Genomic DNA, 11,565 nt, shown 5'->3' on the forward strand with positions numbered 1-11,565 from the left:
CGGAGCCGCAGCTGGGGGGACCCCGCACCCCCCAAAGTTGCCTGGAGGCCTGCCACACACGCTGCAGGAGGGACGATGCTCCGTCTTCCTGCAGGTGCTGTACTGGGGGCTCTTTGTTACTGCAGCTCCCCTGACTAATACACCTCGTGGTGCGGCTGGTCCTAGTTCACAGCGGTGCCCACTTATGCCCTGTAGCATTCAAATGTCAGTAACGGCATTACTTTCTCCTGTGCTAACCCCATGCTGTGGATGGCTGAGCTGCCCCCCAGCGCTGCCGTCTGCCCCGAGAGCTGGTGTTCAGGGGCCCGTGTGGCTGGAGCACGGGATGCTAGAAAACAGGCCCTGTCACGTGAAATACAGGCACCCACTTGCCTGTGGCTGACTCTCGGGCCTATGGCTGGCTGTGCTCCTGCCCCATGAGCACTGTGAGGGCCGGGCTCTCAGCCTGCATGTTCAGCCCTGGGTGGGAGGCGGGTTGTGCTGGAGGAAGGTGCTGTGCCTGGTGCAGGGGCAGATGGGGCCCTGGGTGGCCGCTTCTCGGGACCTCACCACGGCACTCAGGGCCTGGATGTCTGGGCTGGAGGCCGGACCCTGGAAATGCACCCTGGGGCTGGTGCTCATGCCGTGGACCGTGGGGGAGGGAGAGCCTGCGCTCGGGGCCCACACTGCGGGGCGTGGGGCGGAACTGCGTGCCTCCTACTCTGGCAGCTTCAGGAACACGCGGACCCCGTGTCGTGTGCTGCTTGCCTCTACGCTGGTGAGGGTCAAGCACACTCTCAAGGGCCTGCGCGAAGAGCCGGGGAGGGTTCCAGCCCCATTGGCTCGGGCACGGGAGGTTCTTCAACCGCAAGATCCTGTCCTGAGGTCGCCAGAAGCTAGTCCGCAGGGATGGGGGTGGTTCTTTGTGACCCGGTCACATTTCCAGTTCTGTCACATTATGTCATCCCTCCTCTATAGTATACTAATTTTTTTAAAAATAAAGCTTTCATTTATTTATCTATTTATTTATTTATAGGCAGAGAGGGCTTCCTGGAGGAGGCAGCATGAGCTAGGGCCTGAAGGATGAGTGTGAGTTTGCACTGTAGAGGAGGTGTGGAGATGCAGGGGCCAGGCTTCTGGAAGACGCCCTCTCCTTCCCCCGTCGCTGTGCTCTTCAGCAGACAATGGGGCTGTGGTAACGCACTGCCCTGGGCACGTGTGACCTTCAGTGCACACGGGACAGTCTGAACTGGGCGTCCAGCACTTTCCCATCTTCCCTGAGGACAGCCACTTGAGCCTCCCAGCAGGCCACAGTGCTGGGGAAAACATCTCCCCAGGGTGAACCCCTGGAGGGCGGGGTGACCTGAGGGCGTCCCCCAGCGGTCAGCGCCTGACACGCGCGTGTCATGGGTTACCTTTCTTTGGACAGCTCATGTCCCTGCTCCCCTACCGGGGCTTGGTCCACTTGGAGGGAACCTGAACCCATTAGGTCCTTTGAGGCCAGGGGCCTGGTTTGACCCATTTCACGGGACTACCGGAGTTGCTGAAGACAGGGCTGCTTGCCCACAACCCCTTTGACCCTGAATACTGGTGGGATGCCTGCAGGATGGAATTTGGGCTCTGTTGCCTTGTGAGCATGCAGGATGGGGGCTGTGGACACCAGACTGAGCTGAGCAACAGGGGAAGAAGAGGTGTGGGGGCCTTTGAACCTGGGTGGGTTAGTGGGGAGGGGCCCAGAGGTGTCTGAATGCCAGGGTGGGGTCGGATGATTCCTGAGCAGGGCCAGGTGAGCTGCAGGGGTGTGGGGGGAGGGGACCACCAACACCCCTTTACCCTTTTCCCTCCCAGTCCCAGCCCACTTCCAGGTGGGGCCCCTTTAAATTCAAGGTTCTCCCCCCCCCCCCCAGAAGGTCCCTCATGCGGTCTCCTGGGCAGCCAGGTAAACAAGCCTGATCCCCAGGTTGCTGACATGGCTTCCCCTCTTTCGGGGGACCCCAGCCCAGCAGGTCTGCCCCCTCCTCCTGTAGCCACTCCAGGTGAGTCACATGGTGGGGGGAGGGATGGAGGAGAAGGGGGTGTCCTTGGAATTTAGGGCTCTGACAATGTGGGAGAGGAAGCAGCCATCCCACCCCCTCTTTCTGGGGGGGGGAGCTCTGCCAAGATCACACAGCAGGACAAGGCCAGGGTGGGGGCACTGACCTCACCCCCTAACATTCCCTTCTTCCTGCTCTCCTCTAGGACCACTGCCCTGCAGCCCTACCAGGGGTCTTGCAGCCCTTGGACCCCTGAGCCTGGAAGTGGGCCAGGTTTCTTCTCACTCCTCAGGCCCCTTCCAGATTATTCTCTGCCTCTCTCCCCCACTGCCTCCTTAAAACCCTAGTGCTGGATCCCATGTCCTCAGAAGCACACACCCATTACCCCTACTGGAGAGGGGCAGTCATCCACCCGCTTGAATCTGGGACTCTGGCCATGACCCTCTCTCCATCTCTGTGGTCATGCTTTTGTGATTTCTTCCTCCATACTGATTCCTCTGGAGCATCTTGTCCCTTTCCCCAGCCCCCACCTTCGCCCTTGTCATGCCCTTGGTCTTGTCGGCACCCGAACTGCAGCCTGGCCCTGACCCCATTCTTGGGAGTCTCACCCGAGCTCAGGCCCTCAGAGCAGGGTTCTGGCCCTCTTGGGCGAACCGCAGTCCACTGTTTCCAGCAAGTTCTGCGTCCTCCCACCTGCCCTGCTTCCCTCCCTCCCTCCCTGCTCACCCAGCTCTGCCATGATCATTACACCCGCACACACGGCCTCCTTCCCCGGGCCCTCGGTGTTTTATTGTACCAGCCTGGCAACCCCCCAGCTCCCCGCCCACGCCCCGCCAGCACCCATACAGCTGAGCGAGCTGGGGATGAACTCACCCGCTAATGCTCTTTAAATTCCTGACTGTGAGCCTCAGGGGCCTTGGTCTTTGCTGGCTCCCACTGCATCCCTCCCTCTGTCCGGTCTCTTGGCTCCAAGCTCCCCCCGCCCCCCCGCCGCTGTTGGCCCTGCTCCCTTTCAAGAAACTAAAGCCATCGGAAGAGGACTCCCACGGGTCCCCAGCACCAGAGGTACCTGCCCACCCGCGCCTGTGCCCACAGCTCTGTCCACCCAATCCCTGCTTTCAGCAGGCCAGGGAGAGGAAGAGGAGCGGGGCCAGCAAGGCCACATTCCTGCCTACTCAGGGCCATCCCCCACCCTCCCTCTCCAGCGGTGTGACATCTTCTCTCCTTCCTAGATCTTTCCAGCAACATAAAAGCATGCTGTCGTACCCTGGCTCTTGACCCCACTTCCCTTTCAGCTCCATCCTGTTTCTCTGCTCCCCATTTATAGCAAAACTCCTCACAAAGCTTAGTTATACTTGCTGCTTCCCCGTGTCCCCTCCCACTCGCTCGAGAGCCCCATAGAACCTGCCCTTCCTTGCTGGCACTTCACTAAAGCAGCTCTGCTCAAGGTCACCCATGACCTCCTACTTGCCAGACCGGGGGCAGCTCTCAGGCCTGTCTGATGAGACTCATCTGCATCTCTGGGCTCAGCAGCGCCCCTCCTCCTCGCCTGGCTTCCAGAGCCCCTCGCTCCCTCGCTCCCTCGCTCCCTCGCTGCTGCTCCAGCTCCTGGGTTTCCTCCCGCATCACGGCCTGCTCCTCCCCTCCCTGGCCTCCTCTTTCCACGCTCAGGCCCAGCGGCCTCATTCAGCTCCATCTCCCAGGTGCCTAGAGCTCCAACCTGGAGCCTCTGCCCCAACTCCAGACTCAAAGCCGACTGTCCACACCTCTTTCCTGGCCCGTCCAGAGGCCACCACCTGCCCCAAATTAGACTCTTGACTCCCCACTCCATCCTGCTCCTCTCTCCGCTACCCCATCGCTCCTCCTCTCCTCCAGCTGCTTGGGTCCAGTCTGCCCCTTTTCTCCCCTCCCCTGCCCCACCCTCTCCATCAGCAAATCCTGCCCTTCCATCCTCAAGCCATATTCACACACTGAGCGCTTCCCACTGCTGCTGTGGTCAAGCCACCAGCCCCTCACCTGCATCACTGCTCTGGCTGCCTCATGGTTCCCTTGCTGCTGCCCTTACCACAACAAGCAGCTCACCTGGCCAAATGCAGGTCAGAACGTGGCACTCCTCTCCTGTGGCCAGGGCACCCCCCCTCTCCTCTCCCGGGGGCTGGCTGCCTCCAGAACTCCTCTCTTCTCTGCAGTTTTCTTTCATCCCCAACTCACAGCAACACCCCACAGCCCTGCCCCACCCACTGGGACTGAACCCCAGTCGCTCCCCCAAGAGGCCTGCAGGGCAGGCAGGCTGCAGGATGGAGACAGGACCCTTCAGCCCTGTGGTGGGAGGCCCCTGTCGAGGCCACCTTGGAGCTGTCCACGGTGCTGAGCACAATGGGTCCCTGAACTGGCCCTTCCGGCCTTGTCCACCGCCCTGCTCAGAGCCACGTTCACCCCCTCTACGACCTGGGGATTGGCGGCTCTGGCGCATCCATGGGCTGAGCTAGGAAATCACTTTCTAGTGACAAAGGAGGTTCCTCAATGCCATCTCATTGTGAGGGTGGCAGAACAGGCTTGATCCCAATTTTTAGAGGGGGAAACTGAGGCACAGGAAAGTTGATGTGCTCCCAGGGGAGGGTGTCCAACAGACGCAGAACTAATTCCAACCTGACCCGTCTATCCCCGGGGGCTGCTCCTCCCCCTGGGTCCCAGGGTCACTGTGCCAGGCTGGAAATCAGTTGTCACCTCCCGCTTCTCCCCACCTCCATCCGCAAGGCCTGGCATTTGGCCTCTTGGTCTCCTCCCAGCTATGTACTTCTCCTGGTGGTGTCCTTACCTCATCCTGACTGGGCCCTGATCTGACCTCCAGGCTGGGCTCCCACAGTCCATTCTCTGCACTGTCTAGGATCAATTTTCATCCCAGACGGACCACATCACCCCCTTCCCCAACCACTGCTGTGAGCTGAGCCCAGCGTCCGGAGCTCTTTCAGGAAGCCCTGCCAAATTCCCCGGGCTCCTCCCTGTCTGGAACTTTCCGCCCAAGCACTACTGAGTGGCCTACTCCTGTGGGCACCCTTTGGCGCCTTTCTGCGCTCCTAGTTCGTGGGCGCTATCCCCTCCAAAACTGGCTGCCTGCCTACCCTGTCAGCCCCGGGGCCAAACCTCCGCCTTCCAGGGCCAGCCCCGAGGCAGGTTCTCAGGCTCCCTCCCTCCCTCCTCGCTCCCGCCCGCCAGGCGCACCACCCGCGCACATGGTCACTCGCCGCCCTCTGTCACTCCCGGGGCCCGTGGCCTGGCAGGTCCTGCCGCGCCCCCGGAGCCCCCGTTCCCGGACATCTACGGCGGGGACGCGCAGCTCTGGGCGGCGCACTTCCGTGGCATCGGGCGCGCCTACCGCGCGCTGGGCAAGGAGGACGACTTCGCCATCCGCGTGCTCACCGAGGACTTCACGCTGCCCTTCCCGTTCGCCTGGCCGCCCGGGCCCGACCCGGCCCGTGGGCCGCTCTTCTACGACCCGCACGACCGCACGGGCTTCGACTTCCTGCTGCGCGGCCCGGGGGCGCCGCCCCCCGCCCTGCTGCGGCCCCTGCACGCCACGGCTCAGGCGGCGGTGCGCAAGCGGCGCCTGGAGCGCCTGGCCCTGAGCTACGCCAGCGCGGGCGCGCCCCGGCCCGGCCTGCTGCTGCTGGCGCCCGGGCCCGGCTCCGGCTCCGGCGCCGTCTTCCCGGGGCCCGCGGGGCCCGAGGCCACCACCCCTGGCGGCGCCCCCCGGCTGGGCTAGCCCGCTCCCCACACGGCCAATAAAGAGTTGCTCTTCTTTGCCTGCCCAGGCTCTTTGCTGGACACCGGCGGACAGGCGGCTGGTCGTGGCCACACCGCTGGGGAGGGACAAGGGCTGACCCCGGGGCCAGGCCTGGTCGCCGGTGCTGCCGGGTCCACACGGGTCTCCCACGGACAGTGAGTGAAGGACTGAAATCCGCATGGCAACCGGGGCAGGCTGTCCGAGGGACCGGATCTGGCCTAGGGGTGGCAGTGGCCTGGCATCCACCCACGGAGCCTACACTCTGGGATCCCAGCCCCAGCCCCCGGGGTGGGAAGCAGCGTGCCCATCCCACAGGTCAGGACACCGAGGCTCTGGCTCCTCCAACGAACATCTGGGATCTGGTTCCCTGTATACCCAACTTCCAGTTCCGTGGTTTTTCCTTTTTCCAGAGGGGCTTCAGGGTCTGGGGAGCTGGAGAGGCAGATGGAAGGGCAATAGGTGCAGGGCCGAGAGAATGGGACATGAGGAGTGGGGATTGCAGGGTGGGTGGCCGAGAGGACATGACAGGGAAAGGGCCCCTAAGGCAGGAACACCAGATGGCACAGTCTGCTCCCCTGCTGCCCTCCCTGCTGGCTCTGGGGAGAAGGGGTGCCTCCGACTATGCCCCCAATGCCTCTTGTGAGCCCGGAACAACCACCAGTGAACCAGCCTCCATCCTGGGTGCATCTTTCTCCGGGGCGACAGGCCTGTCTATGTGGGCCGGCTGGCAGCTTCCTCCGCAGACCTGGGGACCAAAGGCTAAGGTTTCCTCTTGGGGGGGTGGGGTTGGATTCCAGGTGTTCGGGGGAGGCGGGTGCTCTGGGAGGGTGCATTCTCTCTCCACTGCAGATGGAATCAGAGTTCTTCTTTCCTTTCTTCTGATCCGGGAGTTATTTATAACTTTCCAGTCGTGGGCAGAAATGGTTTTTCCAGGGCCTTGCTTGGCTTGCTGGAGAACCAGGGACAGGAAGTGCTCACCTCTGGAAGAGAAGGACGTCTCTCGGCCCTGCAAGAGGGGTCTCCAGCTTCCCTCTCCTCCGCCTGTGGTTCCTTTAGATCCCCGACCCCGACTCCAGGCTCCTTCCACCTGTGGGCTTTGTCTTTTCCATTTTATTGAGATGCACAACAGTTACTTTGTAGTATGTATGTATTTGGTTGACAGTGCGGCAACAGCAGTAACGACATTGGGTATTGTACGTTCTGTGTTGTGTATTAATTGTTTGGGTCCACCCAGGGCAGTCCCTAAACATGGATTCGAGTGCAGTTTATTTGAGAGGTGACACGCAGGTGGGGGAGCGAGGAAGTAGAGAAGGAAAGGAAGCCCTTAACAGGTGTGATGCCCAGTGAGTTAACCCTCTGGGCAAGTGGGGGCCCCCTTCAGGGCCCTGGGAGACAGTGTGATGCATGTCCCACCCCAGGAGCAAGGAAGCCAGGGGTTTATCGCTACCTTCCGGGTGGTTACTCTGACAGTTCTCTTTGCCCTGTGGCTCCTCTCCCAAAATAGCAGAGAGGGAGTTGCCATGTGAAAACTCCTGAAACAAGTTGGCAGAGTAATTTTATGACTGTAGAAGAGTAATGACAAAAATTCAGGTTTTCTGTTTAGTATTTTTTTAAGTAGAAGATTTTCTAGAAATATATATTTTAGTATAGTTTACGAAAGTCTTAGGGACAGATTGGAAATAAAACCACTGGTACTTTCCCACCACTAGTCTGAGAGGCATTGAGCTAGGGAACAAAGACCCCAGATAATTAGCCTGATAAAGACACACATGATTAAAATAAAATTAAAAAAAAGGTAAAACTTTGCAATAAGTGCTGGGAAGACAATGAGTAGGGATGGATGGTGTTTCATACAGGGTGGTCAGGAAGGGCTTCTTGGAGGAGGTGGCATTTATACTGAGATTGGAAGAATGGGAGACCAGTCACTCCCTGCTGGGGGAGGGTGCTCCAGGCGGATGGGAGGGACGGGCAAAGGCTGAGAGATAAAACAGAGCTTCAGGTGTCCAAGGGCTGGAGGCAGGGGCTGCAGGGCCAGGACCCAGCGCACGGGAAGGGAGCTGCAGGGACTGACGAAGAGCCATCGTCTTCACAAGGGTGTGGGGTTCTCAGATCCAAAGCCTTTCACAATCACACCCTCATTTCATCCTCGCAGCACTTCCATGGGGCCGGCAGGCAAATGAGGACATGGAGGCCTAGAGAGGGATGGCGCTTGCCCAGGGGCACAAGCCCGTGTGTTATTAGAACTCTGTGTTAAAACCATGGCCAGGCTCCAACAGGCTTAAACTATAAGAGGTTCAAAAATGGTTTATATAAGGGGAAGATCCAGAAATAAACTGAGCTTCAGGTAAGGTTTGATCCAGGACACAAGATTTGATTCAGTCAGTAACGCATTTAGTGGCTTAGGGCTGTGTTACCTGTGTGGCCAGGCTATGGGGTTCCCTTAACTGGGTTGTAGGAATAAGGCCCAGGGCACCGCGCTAGCCTAGGGTAGAAGGCAAGGGCTGATGGGGAATGGCCACCATGTCCATCTCAGCCAGAAGACGTGAGCATTGGGATTTGGCCCCAGGGCTGATATTTCTTGCCAAATCACAATTTTCTCTTTCAGTTAGATATGTTGGTCCCATGGAGAAGCATGGTCAGAAAAAAGAACTTCTTGTTTTTTGAGCACCGGCTCAGTGCTGGCTCCAGTGCTGGGGCTCAGTGTTCAGGGAAGGAAGACACTGCGTACATGGGGAAGCTCAGGTATTGGGGGCTGGGAGGACATCGGCACAACACCCTCTCCATTGTCCCCCCGAGGACAGTGTGCGCAGCTGCCGTGGGACTCACTTCTGCTGCTGCTCTCCATCTCACAGGCAGTGCCGTGGAGCCCTCACTTTGCCCTTTTTGCTCTGGCTGCTGGGATGCTCCAAGCACATTTGTGCCCAATTGCTCTAGCTTTCCTCAGGCATGATCTCGGGGGCAATGTGCCCCTCCTGTCTGGCTTCATTGTCCTCATTTGGCTGGCTTTCAAGTCTTAGGAACTGGGGCTAGAATTACAAGAATGACACCTGGAATCAGTTTTGTATATTGGAAGGAAATGGCTTTTTGGCCCCAGATCCTGGGTCCAGGTGGCAACACTTGATCCCACCTTCCTCCCACGGAGTTGCCGGAAGATTCTGAGACTCTGGTTGGGTGGTGTGTGTTGGACTGTGTGGCTGCTGTGGCCGGGGCCTACCCCTGTGATGCTGGTCACTGGTACTCGTGGGGGCAGCAGTGGCTATGGCCAGGCTGTGGGGACCACAGATCTTGTTGGAATACTGAGTCTCTCCTCTCCTGACTTGGTAGCTCTTGGGCAGGACTCCCCCTGGAGCCTCGGGTCGTGAGGCCTTCTCCTGGGCTGTAGGGAGATGTGGGTCTCATCGGTCAGGTCCTTGGGCCCCGCCTGGCCCACGGTGAGAGCCCGACAGGGAGAGGACAGCTCTTTCCACCGTGACTGTCCACTCTCCCACCGTCTATCACTTGTCCCCTTGTCTTAACCCAGGGTGGCTGCCTGTCCTCTGTCCAGGGTCCTGCTGCTGCCCCTGGGGGTGAAGCTGCCTGTGTGTCTCCCGCAGAGCCTGGGACACACCTTTCATGCTTCTGGGACCATGTTGGCAACAGTGGGTGCTCAACTGGTATTCTCTGAATGTGTGACTATGGCCTGGGGACATAACCCTCTGGTTGAGCAGAGGGCTGGGATCCCCCTTCCATTCTGGGAGCAAGTGGGGCCTGGGGGGAGGATCCTGGGGCATTGGTTTAGAGATGCAAGGCTGCATCCTCTACCTCACAAACCACGACGGGTTTTCCCCGGGACACAAGGGTATCATGCCCTGGCATATTCCCTGTTAGATTCCTGGGCTGCTGAGAACAAGGGTCGGGGCAGTCCCCCCCAGCCCAGCCTCTGCTCCACTTTCCTCTGGAACAGACTCCGAGGAGCAGTGAGAATGTTTAATTAATTGCAATTACAATCTTCAAAGGAAGCCGAGAGTTGAAAGTTGTTCCTAATTACTGTGTTATGATGTCGGCCGGCTCCCCAAATTGATTGTGTTAGAATTTCCGATGGAGGATTAATTGAGTTGCCATGAGGACCCACTTGTGTCCCTCCCCCTTTTAGATAACGCCCCCATTCGGCCTCAGAAAAGGCACTGGCCTGGAATGACAATGAAGGCTGGGCCGCTGGAGGCTGGAGCCGTCTGGATGAAGAGCTCAACGCCAAGGTCAAGGCCGTGGGTGTGGCGTGGGCCGGCCAGATCGGCTCCTGGTAGTCACTCACATTGCTCACCAAAGGCTTCCTGTTCCTGCCTTCTGGAACTCCCTGGGGCAGGCCTGCTTCCCCACCCCCTACGGATAGGTGCGGTTGGTGACTAGTGGGGCCATGGAGTCCTGGGTGCCAGGACATCTGCCACTTCTGGGCTAGAGCACTGACTGCCAGCCTGAGTCCCTCTGCCATGGGGACCCGCGGTGCTGGAGACAGCAGCTGGCCTGGGGGACCTGCAGCTGCTCTGTCCCACGGTGGGTGGGAGCAGAGACCACCGGAGGGCTTTAGAACATGCCTTCTCATTGGGGGGGGGGGTGCTGGCCTGGCTCGTGTGTGCACGGCACAGGTGTGCACAGGGACATGGACAGACGCACGCGTCATCTGCGGGTTCAATTTTTGGCAAAGAATCATGAAGCATGTCTGAAAGGGCCCCTTGGGTGTGTGGAGTGACAATGAGGGAAAGGTTGGGAAGAAAGGTCTGGAAAGTCTAGAAAGATTGTTTGGCTGCTGCGAGTTGAAATAGGTTTGGGGGCGGGCCCCGCGGAGGCCGAGCTGCCGGGAGAATCTAGGCGAACCTGCTGGAGATCAGAGCCGAGTGGGTGGGCAGCAGGGTTTCCTGAAGTTTGGAAGGAAGCAGAGGAGGAGAGCAGTCAGGGACTCCCAGGTTCGGGTGGGGCAGTGGGAAGGACGAAGTTTCATCTGCCCAGGTGGGAGCCGGCTCAGGGCCTGCAGGCTAATGGGTGTGTGGGGGACACAGGCTCAGTGCAGAAGGAGGTCTTATCTCATGGTGGCTGAGTCACTAAATGGCCCAGGAGAGGTGCACGTGCAGCTCCTCGGCTTGGTGGGCCCGCTGACGCTTGTGCAGGAGCCTGGTTCTTCCCTGCGCAGTGGGGACTGTCCCTGGCGGAGCTGCTGAGGCCCATTTCAGGCCCTAATGCTGAGTTAGGGGCGATGAGTTCTCTTATGGCCCTTTAATTACTGAGCACCAATGAGCTCTGAAATTACATTAAGAAGAGTTGCTGACGGCCCCAGCATCCCTTCTTTCCTCACCATGGGAGAGTTAACAGGAGTCTCGGGGACAGACGGGGGCGGGGGCGGGGTGGCTTCCAGCAGAGGCCAGGCCGGGATCCACCTAGGAGGGGGGGGCCGGGAGGCTCCAGGGTTCTGAAGTTTGGGCGTCCCTGGGCACATGTGGACCCGAGGAAACAGGGCGCAGGGGGTACCTGACAGCATCCCAGCCCCAGACCAGCTGGGTCCCCATCATCTCCATTTTCTCAGTTGGGGAAACTGAGGAATGCCATGATGGCTGGATGGAGAGTGACCCAGCGGGCTTCTGGCTCCAGTGTTGTGCTTCCGAGGATGGCCCTGCGCAGTGGCCAACCTCCCTGACCTTTCTCAGTTCTGGTGTCCTCATCTGTGAAGCGGGGTGATGGGGTGTCTCCCCACAGTGTGGGGTCAAGCTGTCATGGGGACCAAAGGGGTGGATGTGTGTC

The 11,565-nt window shown here is 59.5% G+C and overlaps 1 protein-coding gene across 1 annotated transcript; it reads left to right on the forward strand.

Annotated features, from left to right (window-relative positions):
* The first annotated feature begins 1,948 nt into the window (after positions 1 to 1,948).
* On the forward strand, positions 1,949 to 10,079 carry CUNH8orf90 (chromosome unknown C8orf90 homolog). Its single transcript, XM_048212704.2, is given in 4 exon segments — positions 1,949 to 2,027; positions 5,294 to 5,643; positions 5,645 to 5,690; positions 9,952 to 10,079. Coding segments are annotated over 4 exon segments (603 nt in total).
* Positions 10,080 to 11,565: the final 1,486 nt, after the last annotated feature.

Source organism: Ursus arctos, unplaced genomic scaffold (assembly GCF_023065955.2).
Source record: "Ursus arctos isolate Adak ecotype North America unplaced genomic scaffold, UrsArc2.0 scaffold_6, whole genome shotgun sequence".
Lineage (NCBI taxonomy): Eukaryota > Metazoa > Chordata > Mammalia > Carnivora > Ursidae > Ursus > Ursus arctos.